This window comes from Palaemon carinicauda, chromosome 41 (genome assembly GCF_036898095.1).
Source record: "Palaemon carinicauda isolate YSFRI2023 chromosome 41, ASM3689809v2, whole genome shotgun sequence".
Classification (NCBI taxonomy): Eukaryota; Metazoa; Arthropoda; class Malacostraca; order Decapoda; family Palaemonidae; genus Palaemon; species Palaemon carinicauda.
The window spans coordinates 44,652,981-44,668,655 of record NC_090765.1 but is presented as its reverse complement, the minus strand read 5'-3'; the positions used below and the strand labels follow the sequence as shown (position 1 = coordinate 44,668,655).

At 42.9% G+C, this 15,675-nt stretch overlaps 1 protein-coding gene across 5 annotated transcripts in view; it reads right to left on the bottom strand.

Annotated features, from left to right (window-relative positions):
- Mgat1 (alpha-1,3-mannosyl-glycoprotein 2-beta-N-acetylglucosaminyltransferase) overlaps nucleotides 1–15,675 on the bottom strand; it is a 122,968-nt gene that overhangs the window by 19,663 nt on the left and 87,630 nt on the right. For all 5 annotated transcript variants that reach the window (XM_068364589.1, XM_068364587.1, XM_068364588.1 and 2 more), the window contains 2 exons: nucleotides 11,248–11,338; nucleotides 1,994–2,164 (listed from right to left, as the gene is read on the bottom strand). In XM_068364589.1, the coding sequence (XP_068220690.1) occupies nucleotides 1,994–2,164; nucleotides 11,248–11,338 (262 nt within the window). The remainder of the gene's footprint in view (nucleotides 1–1,993; nucleotides 2,165–11,247; nucleotides 11,339–15,675) is intronic.

Here is a 15,675-nt window from a genome sequence, read left to right as displayed (position 1 = left end):
CTCAACATTCCGATTTTTGCACTGATAACGTCTCATTAACTCTATGCAACTTATTTAAAATTCTAGGAGTGATTCTTGATTGCAAATTTACTTTTGAGAAACACACTTGGTCTGTTTCTTATTCAGTTGAACAAAATTAGTTCATTGAGAAAGTCTTATAAGATTTTTAGTGATTAATCTATCCAGAGGATATATTTTGGTTCTTTCATTCTACATTGTTTTGAGAATTGCTTTCCTGTCTGGTCTAGAGCTACTGACTTTCATCTTAATTCATGAACAAAAACTTATGGGCTATTAAATGAACTTATTCTTGATTGGAATGTAAATTTCTGGCACTGTCGTTCAGCAGTTTTTTAAGCATGTTCTTAAATCCTTATTGAAAGGCTTAATACGATACAGTATTCTGGATGTTTTTACTTTAGCTGTGACCAGATTGTGGAATGGTCTTCCTAATATGACAATTGAATTGGTGAAACTTCAAACTAGCTGCAAATCCATTTATATTGAGCAGGTTGACGTAGTCTCTTATCATAGTCTATATATGGACAGTTCTAATTCAACGTCAATGATCTTGAAATATATTTTACTACCAGGCACTGGTATCATTTTAAGAGCCTTAATATCCCTTTTGGAGTTAGGAGAGGGAGGGACCACTGGGGTTACTGACATTGGGGGTACAACCATGCCTTTCATCTTTAGCATTACCACAGGAGATATTGACACTAGGGACACTGGGGTAAAGGTGGCCTTAGCTACTAGTTTCTTCAACAAAGTCACAGAGTGTCTACCTGAAAGACTTGACAAGGCTCAAGCCTTCCTTAGATCAAACTTGTCGTCAGTAGTCTGCAAAGAAACGGGGGAGAACCCTGCAACCTCTGATGGCGTGTGGCAAACAATGGGGAACTCCACACTACACCAGAACCTGAACCAGGGGTGTATGCGCAGGGATGGTGGTGGCAGATCAACTAAGAATGAGGAAATGAAAGACTTCTTTGGTGCCTTATCGAGCATTACCAAGACAGACCCCAGAGAAAGCTTAGGCCTCTTTCTCCCCCTCCAAGTCAACACCTGCCACTCCAAAAGAGGCCACATCCTACACAAGGCACAAAGGGATGCTTGCAATCAATCAGGCCTCTTACAATAAGCCCAGAAAGAATGTGGATCTACAATCGGTTTACACAAACCGGTTGCAATGTCCACCCTTTCCTTGGCAAGTAGGAATCTTTTGCTTCATTTATTCTAGAAGTTTTATTCCAGCTGTGACCAAGTTGTGGAATGATCTTCCTACTTGGGTAGTTGAATCAGTAGAACTTCAAAAGTTCAAAGTTGCAGCAAATGTTTTTATTTTGACCAGGATGACATGAGTTTTTTTTATAGTTTATATATGACATATTTGTTTTGACGTTAATAGTTTATTAAACGGCCATTCCAATTTGCTCTGAGAACAACTCCCTATGTAAAGATGAAAGGTTTGTGTATGTGTAGGAAGAAATTGTTTTATCTATTAATAATGGTATTTAAACTGTAATGGAGAATGTAAGAAGCGTAGTTTAGGCAAACACCGACATGAATCTCTAATGATTTTTTTTAAAAGCAGAAAACTAATAAGTCAGACAACAAAAAATTAAATGGACATATAAATAAAAATATTGGATTAACATTGAATACAAAATCATCCACTGTTAAAACAAACCTGAAAAGGCATTCTACAATGTTTAGAGTTAAGGCATGATTTAATGAACTGGGTAGCTCATTCCAACTAAGGGTACACAGATACGCACGTGGGAGCAGAAACTCGTAGCTCTCCTGCTTCTTTCCATATGAAGACTTTTGCATACAGTAAATGCCTTTTGGGAATCAAGACTATGATTTGGGCTTAATACAACTGATAGGTTTTCTATGAACAAGCATATGCACAACACTTTAATGTTTCTTTTGATAAATAGAAAGAATGAAAAAATAGGAAAACAATATGTCAATACTAGCCACCTACCTTAAAGTCATCCATAAGCCCAAGAGATTTGGTTGTCCTTTTGAATATATCTTTTGTGTGATACACAATTTTATAACTGTTGCCTTGAGATAACCGATCAGATTTTACTTCACTCATCGTTACCACCTGACTATTCTGCACTTCCCGGTCAAACACTGGGTCATAATTGTCCTGCAAAAATAATTGATTACATTTCTGTAAGTTGAATTTACCCTACAGTATTTCATCAATACTACCCCCATAAGAGTTGCCACTTGAGTGGCATACTACATCCAATGCAAAACGTTCTTGGCAGTGACCCTTTGGCGTAAGACACAATGCTCTCAGCCTTATGCTTTTCATCTGTTCCTTTTAGTTTCTGCCTAACTAGCTGTCTAACTTCTTCAACTTTAACTTGCATTCATTCTAAGTTATCTTATATGAACAAATCCTTTGGGTTGAACAATATGACATTCTTGAAATATGTTATTTTTATAATAAAATAAATTTTTGAATATACTTACCCGGTGATTATATAAGCTGCAGCTCTGCTGCCCGACAGAAAAACTCTACGCTCGAAATCCGCCAGCGATCGCTATGCAGGTAGGGGGTGTACTTCAACAGCGCCATCTGTCGAGCAGGTACTCAGTACTCAATGTAAACACAGAACTCAATTTTCTCCTCGGTCCACTGGATCTCTATTGGGGAGGAAGGGAGGGTCCTTTAATATATAATCACCGGGTAAGTATATTCAAAAATTTATTTTATTATAAAAATAACATTTTTCAATATTAAACTTAGCCGGTGATTATATAAGCTGATTCACACCCAGGGGGGTGGGTAGAGACCAGCATTAATTGTTTACATTATTATGAGCTAAGGATTTCGTATTTCATTTTAGCAGTTATTCAAAATAACAAACATAAAATAAATAAGTACCTGGTAAGGAAGTCGACTTGAACAATTACTCTGCCTTTTTTAAGTACGTCTTCCTTACTGAGCCTCGCGATCCTCTTAGGATGCTGAGCGACTCCTAGGAGCTGAAGTATGAAGGGTTGCAACCCATACTACAGGACCTCATCAAAACCTCTAATCTAGGCGCTTCTCAAGAAAAGAATTTGACCACCCGCCAAATCAACCAGGATGCGAAAGGCTTCTTAGCCTTCCGGACAACCCAAAAACAACAATAAAAAACATTTCAAGAGAAAGATTAAAAAGGTTATGGAATTAGGGGAATGTAGTGGTTGAGCCCTCACCCACTACTGCACTCACTGCTACGAATGGTCCCAGGGTGTAGCAGATCTCGTAAAGAGACTGGACATCTTTAAGATAAAAAGACGCGAACACTGACTTGCTTCTCCAATAGGTTGCGTCCATTATACTCTGCAGAGATCTATTTTGTTTAAAAGCCACTGAAGTAGCGACAGCTCTAACTTCATGTGTCTTTACCTTCAGCACAGCATGGTCTTCTTCATTCAGATGGGAATGAGCTTCTCGTATCAACAGTCTGATATAATAGGAAACTGGATTCTTTGACATAGGTAAAGAAGGTTTCTTAATAGAACACCATAAAGCTTCTGACTGTCCTCGTAAAGATTTAGTTCGTCTTAAATAGAACTTAAGAGCTCTAACAGGGCATAAGACTCTTTCTAGTTCATTTCCAACCATATTTGAAAGGCTTGGAATGTCGAACGATTTCGGCCAAGGGCGAGAAGGTAGCTCGTTTTTGGCTAGAAAACCAAGCTGTAAAGAACATGTAGCCGTTTCAGATGAAAATCCGATGTTCCTGCTGAAGGCGTGAATCTCACTGACTCTTTTAGCTGTGGCTAAGCAAACCAGGAAAAGAGTCTTTAAAGTGAGATCTTTAAAGGAGGCTGATTGTAGTGGCTCGAACCTTTCTGACATCAGGAATCTTAGTACCACGTCTAAATTCCATCCAGGTGTAGCCAAACGACGCTCCTTCGTGGTCTCAAAAGACTTAAGGAGGTCCTGTAGATCTTTGTTGTTGGAAAGATCTAAGCCTCTGTGACGGAAGACTGTTGCCAACATGCTTCTGTAACCTTTGATAGTGGGAGCTGAAAGGGATCTTTCTTTCCTCAGGTATAATAGGAAGTCAGCTATTTGGGTTACATAGGTACTGGTCGAGGATACTGATACCGACTTGCACCAATTTCGGAAGACTTCCCACTTCGACTGGTAGACTCTAAGAGTGGATGTCCTCTTCGCTCTAGCAATCGCCCTGGCTGCCTCCTTCGAAAAGCCTCTAGCTCTAGAGAGTCTTTCGATAGTCTGAAGGCAGTCAGACGAAGAGCGTGGAGGTCTGGGTGTACCTTCTTTACGTGTGGCTGACGTAGAAGGTCCACTCTTAGAGGAAGAGTTCTAGGAACGTCCACCAGCCATTGAAGTACTTCGGTGAACCATTCTCTCGCGGGCCAGAGGGGAGCAACCAACGTCAACCTTGTCCCTTCGTGAGAGGCGAACTTCTGCAGTACCTTGTTGACAATCTTGAACGGGGGGAATGCATAAAGGTCTAGATGTGACCAATCCAGTAGAAAGGCATCTATATGAACTGCTGCTGGGTCCAGGATCGGTGAGCAATATATTGGGAGCCTCTTGGTCATCGAGGTTGCGAAGAGATCTATGGTAGGTTGGCCCCATGTGGCCCATAGTCTCTTGCACACATCCTTGTGTAGGGTCCATTCTGTTGGGATGATTTGACCCTTCCGACTGAGGCAATCCACCATGACATTCATATTGCCTTGTATGAACCTCGTTACTAGAGAAAGGTTTAGATCTCTTGACCAGGTGAGGAGGTCCCTTGCGATCTCGTACAACGTCATAGAATGGGTCCCTCCTTGCTTGGAGATGTACACCAAGGCCGTGGTGTTGTCCGAGTTCACCTCCACCACTTTGCCTTGAAGGAGGGACTTGAAACTTTTCAAGGCCAGATGAACTGCCAGTAGCTCCTTGCAGTTGATATGTAACGTTCTTTGATTCGAGTTCCACGTTCCCGAGCATTCCCGACCGTCTAGTGTCGCACCCCAGCCCGTGTCTGATGCGTCCGAGAAGAGAACGTGGTTGGGGGTCTGAACAGCCAGGGGCAGACCCTCTCTGAGGTTGATACTGTCCTTCCACCAAGTCAGTGCTGACTTCATCTTCTCGGAAATGGGGATCGAGACCGCTTCTAGCGTCTTGTCCTTTTTCCAGTAAACAGCTAGATGAAATTGAAGGGGACGGAGGTGTAGTCTCCCTAACGAAAAGAACTGTTCCAGGGATGATAGCGTCCCTATCAGACTCATCCACTGTCTGACTGAACATCGTTTCTTCTTTAGCATGTTCTGGATGCATACCTGGGCTTGACTTGTTCTGGGGGCCGACGGAAAAGCCCGAAAAGCTTGACTGTGAATCTCCATCCCTAAGTACACTATAGTTTGGGATGGGACCAGTTGGGACTTTTCCATATTGACCAGGAGACCCAATTCCTTGATCATATCTAGAGTCCACTTTAGATTCTCCAGACAGCGACGACTGGAAGACTCTCTTAGAAGCCAGTCGTCCAAATAGAGGGAGGCTCTGATATCCGCTAAATGCAGGAATTTGGCAATACTCCTCATCAGCCTCGTAAATACAAGAGGAGCCGTGCTTAGGCCAAAGCACAGGGCTTGAAATTGGTAGACAACCTTGTCGTAAATGAATCTCAGAAAAGGCTGGGATTCTGGGTGGATGGGGACGTGAAAGTATGCGTCCCTTAGGTCTAAAGAGACCATCCAGTCTTCCTTTCTGACCGCTGCTAGAACTGACTTCGTGGTCTCCATGGCGAACGTCTGCTTTGTGACAAAGACATTCAGCGCACTGACGTCTAGCACCGGCCTCCACCCTCCTGTCTTCTTTACCACTAAGAAGAGACGGTTGTAGAAGCCCGGGGATTGATGGTCCCGGACTTTGACTACAGCTCCCTTTTGTAGCAAGAGAGACACTTCCTGCTTCAAGGCTAGCCTCTTGTCTTCCTCTTTGTACCTGGGAGAGAGATCGATGGGAGACGTTGCTAGAGGGGGTTTGCGGACAAACGGGATCTTGTACCCTTCTCTTAGCAACTTCACAGATTGCGCATCTGCGCCCCTTTTTTCCCAGATCTGCCAGAAGTTCTTGAGTCTGGCTCCCACTGCTGTCTGAAGAAGGTGGCAGTCAGACTCTGCCTTTAAAGGACTTGGTACCTTTCTTCTTCCCACGTCTCCCTTCGGCACGAGCACCTCCTCTGCTGGAGGCTCTGCCACGAAAGGGCGGAATGAATATGGACGCTGGAGTGTCCATCCTGGGTCTAGGCACAGAGGGCAAAGGGGTGGCTTTGCGGGCAGAGGACGCAACCAGGTCATGGGTGTCCTTCTGAATCAAGGAGGTAGCAATCTCCTTTATCAATTCCTCTGGGAAGAGGCACTTTGAGAGAGGAGCAAAAAGAAGTTCCGATCTCTGACACGGTGTTACTCCAGCCGACAGGAACGAGCAAAGGTTTTCCCGTTTCTTGAGGACCCCGGAAACGAACGAAGCCGCAAGCTCACTGGATCCGTCACTTATGGCCTTGTCCATGCAGGACATAATGAGCAAGGAAGTTTCCTTGTCAGAAGGGGAGATCTTCCTGCTCAACGCTCCCAAACACCAATCCAAAAAGTTAAAAACCTCGAAGGCTCTGAACACTCCTTTCAACAGATGGTCTAAGTCTGAAGGAGACCAACATATCTTAGAGCGTCTCATGGCTAGCCTGCGGGGAGAGTCTACTAGACTTGAGAAGTCGCCCTGGGCAGAGGCAGGAACTCCCAAGCCGAGAACTTCTCCCGTGGCATACCAGACGCTCTATCTGGAAGAGAGTCTCGCAGGGGGAAACGTAAATGCTGTCTTCCCAAGGTTCTTTTTGGACTGCACCCATTCTCCCAACACTCGTAAAGCTCTCTTAGACGAGCGGGCGAGGACGAGTTTCGTAAAGGCAGGCGCGGATGACTGCGTGCCTAAAGCGAACTCAGATGGAGGAGAGCGTGAGGCCGCAGATACAAACTGATCAGGATACATCTCCCTGAACAGTGCAAGAACTTTCCTAAAGTCCAAGGAGGGTTGCGTGGTCTTGGGTTCGTCGATGTCCGTATGCGGGTCGTCAATGTGTGCAGCGTCGTCATCATCAGAGAGTCCATCATCTGAAAACTGAGGAGGAAGCGGCAAAGGAGTAGGAATCGGCTGGTCAGCTGAGTCCGGCAGCACGGGTGCACGCGTGACTGAACCGGACGCAACGTCATGGAACTGTTGCCCAGTCTGTGAACTGGCAACAACCATAGCAGCGCGGGGACGCAAAGCGTCTACTCCAGACTGTCTAGTCTGCTGTGGGCGAGTAGAGGTAACCACACTGGGTTGCAGAGGTTGACGCACCGCGTCAAAACAAAACAACTTAGGTTGTTGTTGTAACTCGCGAACGTCAACGGAAGGTTCCGTGCGTCGCTGAACGTCAACATGCGGCTGGCAGGGTACACTGGAACGCATGGGTGGCGGGACTCTCACAGCTGGAGTGCGGGAGAAGGTAGCCTCAGCGTCCACTGGACGCACAACCGTGGGTGGTTGTAGGCTAGAGGTTGGTGCAGCGTCAACCTTCTCCGCACGAAAGTCCTGCATCAATGACGTTAACTGTGACTGCATGGTCTGCAGTAAAGACCACTTAGGGTCTACAGTAGCAGGTGCGGCAACAGACGGTGTTACTGCCTGATGCGGTACCGCTTTGCCTCTCTTAGGAGGTGAGCAGTCATCGGAAGACTGCAGCGAGTCCGAACTGACCCAGTGGCTACAACTGGGCCGTTGGACTTGCGCGGAAGGGACCGACTTGCGCTTAAGAGGCCGCGAGACCTTGGTCCATGGTTTCTTTCGAGAAACCTCTTCCGCAGACGAGGAATAAATGGGCTCTCTCGTCTTCGTGTGGGTGGGGCGATCTTGGTTAGATACGCCCGAAACCACGGAGGGAACGTCTGTTCGCTGATTAAAGCCTCTCGAACCCTTTGGTCGTACGACATTGCTTCTCCCCTGGGCTTGGGAGCTTGCAAGAGGTCCCGGACTGGGAGGACGACAGGCTCGAACAGACGAACCCTCAAGCGCAACACTATCTACAACACTTTCCACAACACTACCACTCACTTTGTCACTACCCACTGCACTCTTACACTTCAACTCCTTGACATCTGCCATGAGTTGGTTACGATCACTCGCCAATGACTCGACTCTCTCACCCAGAGCCTGGATGGCACGCATCATATCTGCCATCGAAGGTTGTTGAGTGCTAGAAGGGGGATCAGGAGCAACCACTACAGGGGAAGGAATAGGTTGTGGGGCATGAGGAGAGGAAAATTCAACGGAGCGAGATGAACTTCTCCTGACTCTATCTCTCTCTAGCCTACGTGTGTATTTCTGGAATTCGATGAAATCGAATTCCGAAAGCCCAACGCATTCCTCACATCGATCTTCCAATTGACAGGTCTTATCCCGACAATTGGAACAAACGGTGTGAGGATCGATAGAGGCCTTCGGAAGAAGCCTTGAACAGTCCCTAGCATTACATTTCCTGAACTTAGGGACTTGAGAAGGGTCAGCCATTTTGAATTAGTCAAAGGGGAATTCAAAATCTATCCAAAGTCGTCAACAAAAAATCCAAAATCAACAAAAGAATGCAAGGATGTATTGAAGATAACGTCTGCAAAGCGAAAGCTCAAAACTAGAAATGTGTACTTCACCAAAATATGTGAAAACCAATCCAGTAAGCAACAGCGAATTTAGTAGGTCTTGCCGGTGGCACGACAGAGAGAAAATTGAGTTCTGTGTTTACATTGAGTACTGAGTACCTGCTCGACAGATGGCGCTGTTGAAGTACACCCCCTACCTGCATAGCGATCGCTGGCGGATTTCGAGCGTAGAGTTTTTCTGTCGGGCAGCAGAGCTGCAGCTTATATAATTACCGGCTAAGTTTAATATTGAAAAACAGTATAACATAGTGATCTCCTTCAACTACTAAATCATAATCCAGTTACAATAATAATGTAATATCAAATCCAATATATAATAAATTCATGATTCAGCTTTAAAAACTAGTACAATATAGAACTTTTTCAGTAACAAAAGGAAATAGTTTATACTGGACACCTTTTCCTAAACAACATACTGCACGAAAGGAGTTAATGAATTGGTGAAGGAAAGTATTGATGAAAACTTAACTGACAACCTAGCCTTGAATCTAGGACTGTGTGTTTATGATTTTTTATTTATGACTCCGCCTTATTACCCATGGAAGATATGTACACCCTCACTATCTGTAAATTTAGTTTTTATGTAGTCCATGGACTTTTATTCATTGAATTTCACTTTCACTTTATTCTTTCATACTCTTACCAGTAGATTGGGTTTGTGTGTGTATTGTACCACTATATAAGGGTAAGGGAGATGTGCATGAGTGTTGTAATTCAAGGGGTATTAGTTTGCTGAGTGTAGTTGGAAAAATGTATGGTAGAGTACTGATTAATAGGATTAAGGATAAAACAGAGAATGCAATCTTAGAAGTACAGGGTGGTTTTAGAAGAGGTAGGGGATGTATGAATCAGATTTTTACAATTAGGCAGATATGCGAGAAATATTTAGCATAAGGTAAGGAGGTGTATGTTGCATTTATGGATCTGGAGAAAGCGTATGATAGAGTTGATAGGGAAGCAATGTGGAATGTGATGAGGTTATATGGAGTTGGTGGAAGGTTGTTGCAAGCAGTGAAAAGTTTCTACAAAAGTAGTAAATGAAGTGAGCGATTGGTTTCCGGTGAGTGGGGCTGAGACAGGGATGTGTGATGTCACCGTGGTTGTTTAACTTGTATGTTGATGGAGGGGTGAGAGAGGTGAATGCTCGAGAGCTTGGACGAGGATTGAAACTGGTAGATGAGAATGACCATGAATGGGAGGTAAATCAGATGTTGTTTGCGGATGATACTGTACTGGTTGCAGACGCGGAAAAGAATGTTGGCCGATTAGGTACAGAATTAGGAAGGGTGTGTGAGAGAACAAAGTTGAGTTAATGTGGGTAAGAGTAAGGTTATAAGATGTACAAGAAAGGAAGGTGATGCAAGGTTCAATGTCATGTTGAATGGAGTGTTACTGGAGGAGGTGGATCAGTTTAAGTACTTGGGGTCTGTTGTTGCAGCAAATGGTGGAGTGGAAGCAGATGTACGTCAGAGAGTGAATGAAGGATGCAAAGTGTTGGCGGCAGTTAAGGGAGTAGTAAAAAATACAGGGTTGGGCATGTATCGAAATAGAGTTCTGTATGAGAAAGTGATTTTACCAACTGTGATGTATGGATAGGAGTTGAGGGGAAGAAAAGTGACGGAGAGACAGAAATTGAATGTGTTTGAGATGAAGTGCCTAAGGAGTATGGCTGGTGTATTTCGAGTAGATAGGGTTAAGAACAAAGTAGTGAGGGTGCGAACGGGTCTAAGAAATGAGTGAGCAGCTAGAGTGAATATGAGTGTGTTGAGGTGGTTTGGCCATGTTGAGAGAATGGAAAATGGCTGTCTGCTAAAGAAGGTGATGAATGCAAGAGTTGATGGGAGAAGTACAAGAGGGAGGCCAAGGTTTGAGTGGATGGATTGAGTGAAGAAAGCTCTAGATGATAAGAGGATAGATGTGAGAGAGGCAAGAGAACGTGCTAGAAATAGGAATAAATGGCGAGTGATTGTGACGCAGTTCCGGTAGGCCCTGCTGCTTCCTCCGGTGCCTTGGATGACCGCGGAGGTAGCAGCAGTAGGGGATTCAGCGTTATGAAGCTTCCTCTGTGGTGAATAACAGGGGAGGGTGGGCTGTGGCACCCTAGCAGTACCAGCCGAACTCGGTTGAGTCCCTTGCCAGGGTGGGAGGAACGTAGGGAGGAGAGGTCCCCTTTTTTGTTTCCTTTGTTTGATGTCGGCTACCCCTCAAAACTGGGGGAAGTGCCTTGGTATGTGTATTTATGTATACTTAGCTAATATATTTTCTTAAACATTGATAACCATAAAGAAAGAAACTATATAGAAAAGAAAATTTCACAATTATGAGAAACACTACAAAGAATTAGAGAATGATCATACAAGTTAATAACTAGGCATCATATGAAATGAAGAAACAAATAAAATGAATAGACAAAGGCAATAATTATTTTTCTCCAAAATTATGCAGATTAACACTGCACCTTAGGAGCTATCACTATTAAATTTATTAGAATCAAAATACTTTACAAACCTTTATTAGATAAGTGAGATTCAGCTTTGTGAAAGGAACAAAGACTTCATTGAGGTGGATCTGCTTTAAGTACTTTTCATAAAATAGGCCACTGAAAAATGAAAGACAAAAATAAGTTTGTTATAGAAAAATATCAACTCAATAGGCTACCAATATAACTAGTGTTTTACATAAAGGAAATTGTATACAGTAAGTGAAAACAACCTGACCACTCTTAATGGCTAAAGTTACTCAATACCTGTTAAATATTCTAAAAAACATTTCAGTCCCAATCAAGTTCACTTCTATACACAAAAATAAAAATTCAAAAAAGGAATTGAATGGTTTCTTACCTTAGACAAACAACAATTACGAGAAAACAAAACGCTACACAAAGGAAGCGAAAATTTGGTCACCAACATCCACAAAAGATGCTGCTTGATAACTGTCGTAATACTTGAAGGATAAATAATCCCCCCCAGAATTTTTTGCCCTACCCTGTCTTGAAATTTTATTTCTTGAAACAAAATTAAGTTCTCATTACAAAACCATTACTTTTAACAATGCGTAATTGTGTGCCTTTGTGAATACATAATACTTTACTCCTTAGAAAAAGCACAAAGATAATCCTCTGTTCAAATGGGTTGGTGATTTAAAACAGTTTAAAACATCAAATTTATTTCATCACAGAATCCTTGCTTTTAACACCAAAGGTAATAAAAAGAGAACCGATAGTACCAGTTGGAGCTAAGAGCTACTGGTAGAGAAATATAAAGAAACTATAGCTTCTAAGAGTAAAAATGATTCAACAAGTGGACTGTGAGTCTGCTACCTAACCCCCCAAAAATATTGGAATTACAGTGAAGGAAAGAACTAGTCAATCTAATAAATCCAAATAATCTAATTTTAAAAATATAGTAGCATGTATTTCTTAGCTATACAACCGCGGGTCCTTTAAAATAGGGTATGTCTTCAGCAGATATGGAACTGCTGATGCATTCGTTAATGAGGTAGTTAATGACGGGTGGGTATCCCTGCCCTGCCTGTTGAAGACACTTCACTTTCGCACTTCGGATCTAGACAGAAGGGTAGTTCAGGTAGAAAGCTTAAATTTAAAGGACTCAGGTTTGTAAGATATACTGCAGCTAGAATAATTACACATTATTTTTAAAAAATTCTATTTGTTCTTATGCATATACTGTACAAACCTTTTGGTCTTTAAAATAGCAATACTCACTTATTGGTGGGTCAGAAGTTCCCCAGGAATCAAACTAGTAGGGGGGTCTTTTTCTTCATTGGAAGTGTCACTCTACCTGATTACGTATAGAGGCAAAAGAGATGACTCCAGCAACCCCCATCTGTCCATCATAAGAATAAGTAGGTTGGTAGGGGATAGCCTCTACAAAGAAGGTTGGTATGAGGTCAAAAAGAGGAATCATTTCGCTGGAAGATGAGGGCAATCCTGAATGTAATACCTGGCATATGATGATTAATGGTTTGGTATACATTCCAAAGTTGGTATACATTCTCCCATCCTACTTGTCAAGGAAAGGACTCCTATTAGTGAACACATAACCAGAAGAAATGATGACGTACCCTTCTATGGCACATAGAGCCTTTTGTACCTCAAGAGTGCAGGGGAAAATATCTTGTTTGACCAACTGAAAGAGTTCTTAGATCAACAAATTTGAATGTCAACTAGGCAGATCTAACGAAAGAATGTCCACAGATGGTCTTGACCCTTGAGGGGCACTGAAGTGCTGATCAATAACCAAATTTCTCCCTGAAGGCAGAGCCAAGGTTGCCTCATCCAGTCCAATGCACTAACGAACGAGTACATGAACGTCCATAAAGGAACACTTTGATTCTGGAATTTCTGCCTTTGTTACTGGATGGGGCAGACGAATCCAGAGTAACCTCATATCCAATAGGAGTAGAGGGTGTGACAGGCTGCGATGGCAACTCATTCAACGGCCCCCACAAATACAAGTGTTCTGACCCAGGTAAAGTTCCAGTAATGTACACGGGGCTGATGACGGACTCATGTAGTCGTCAACAGCAAGAGCACAATCTCTGTCAATGATCACGTCAGCAAAAGATGTAACCTGTACTCTTCCCTATGTTGATCAGGGTGGGAAGGCGGTACCACCGTCGGCCCATGGCAATAAACTACACTCAAGCGTTCAACGACAACTTTGAGCAGTACCATCTTCTCAACACGGGGTAATGAAGTACAGCAATAAGAGAAGAGAGCAGCAGTCCACCATCCAGGTAGAAAAAGTGAAGGAGGATACCCAAACTCTTGCAACATATGGCCGACAGAAGGTGCATGGGGCCATACCACCGGGTTAGCCTAGGTAACCCTCACTAGGCACCGACTCCAGACCCCACGTGGGCAAGAACCAATCAGGTGTCGCTTATCCTTTCTGAAAGAGAAGAGGTCTCATTACGAACCCTCTCCTTATGGATACCACTGACTTTCCTGGGACTCTTCAACATGTTCTTATAAGCAGAGTCAGAATCAAGATCAAAAGTAGAAGAGGAGGCAGAACAGGAATGGGAACGCAATCGTTTTTTTTCAAAGCAAATGAGTTGAGGTCTGAGCAACCATCAACAACGAAGCTCCCCGAGGGAAGAAACCGCACTGGTTGCTCCGACAGGAACCACAACACTGGGAGACACAGGGGAAGTGGTAGGCATACTCACTAGGTCTTGCAACAAATACAAAAAGCCTGGACTATAAGCGCAGAGCGGGAGAGGGATACAGGTCCCCAAACTATGGATCAGGGTGATGCCATGCACCAGGACAATACGTAATGGTAACTTCGGCACCAAAGCCAGCATACGCCCAACTTTGGTAGAGGTACCAACTCATGCTAGAGCCTTCTTTTTCAATGGCACTGGCACACTTTCAAGGGAGCAGGCCTCGACAGTCCTTTCGGGCTTGGAGATCAAAGGGAGTTTCACAACTGGGGTCAATGGCACTAGTTTCACTATCACGGCACCCACACCTGAAATTATTGACATCACCATGGGAGATACTGGCACTGGGGTCATCTGGGACAAGGTAGCCTTAGTTACTAACTTCCTCAAAAAAAGACATACAGGCCTTACCTGCCAGACCAAAGGAGGTCACAGTAGTTGTCGGCAGTTTACTCAGTAACAGAAGATTTTCCAATTTTAGTTGGGGAGCGACAATCACTGGGATGCTCTCCACACCATTAGAGTCTAAAAAAACCTGTTGACACAAATTCAAGATCTTCTTGCTCCTGCTAAATATCAACAGAGACAAAGAAAAGAAAATGTGCACAGAAACCACGGTAGCATAAGCACTTAATGAGAGAAGGAAAGAGGTGATAAACTTCCTTGGTGTTGTCTTGGGTGTTACCAAGCCCAACTGTGGAGAAGGGTTGGCTCTCTTCCTCCTCTTCAAACCATAAGGTTGCTACTGTACAGAGGGCCACAACCTACACTAGATATATGGGGATGATTGCAAAGAATCCTTTCCCCTACAAGAAATGCAGAGAGTGTGTGGATTTACACACAGTTTAGCCATAAACCAGTTGCAGCAGTCACCCTTTCCCTCTCCAATAAGAATTTCTTACTTATTCACATACATCATCAATAGCAACAATAGCCATCATTCACTTTCTACGACTAAAGACAAAAGTGAAGAGTAGATTTAACATTAAGTACTTCCTCCTGCAGGTATCCAATATTAAATTCTTGTGAAGGTCTACAAGTTAACAGTAATCTAAAGAAATTCAATAAAAAATTAATCCCAAATACGTACTTTCAATATTGAACACTAGAAAATTATAGCTACAACAATACCCAACACCTCTCATTTGAGCAAATTAATACTAACACAAATGCCCAGCAACAAATCGGCTTGCTCCAATACAGCTTAGTCAGAACAAACATGGTAAAATAGCTGCACCCAGTTGTCACATTCTGATTTTAAACACCTAATCATAGATCCCTTATCCATTTCTTAGGATTTAACACCTAATCATAGATCCCTTATCCATTACTTAGCATTTAAACTAAATGTCTGCAATTAGTAAAACTAACCCCCCCCCAAAAAAAAAAATACGAAAACTTAATGCTTACCAGTTTTTAGTTATGAAAAATGAAAAAAATGCCCTAAATTTCAGACAAAATATTCTTCAAAATTCCAAATTTGAGCTGCGAAAATGAAAACAGAAGAGTACTTTCAAAACAGATTCTGAAAATACCTCCAATCCAGTGGTAAAAAACCTTGCATTACTCATGCGTAAAACTGAATCAAAATGTTTTACACTGATGCTCACATTGCTGAAAAGAATCAACTTTGGAAATGCATTCATGATAAAATGAGAAAAAAGAAAAAAAAAAGCTATCATGACAAATCCAGAGTTGAAAAAAACTTTTCAGTTTTCATCTCATCAACAGACACCTAAGAAATAA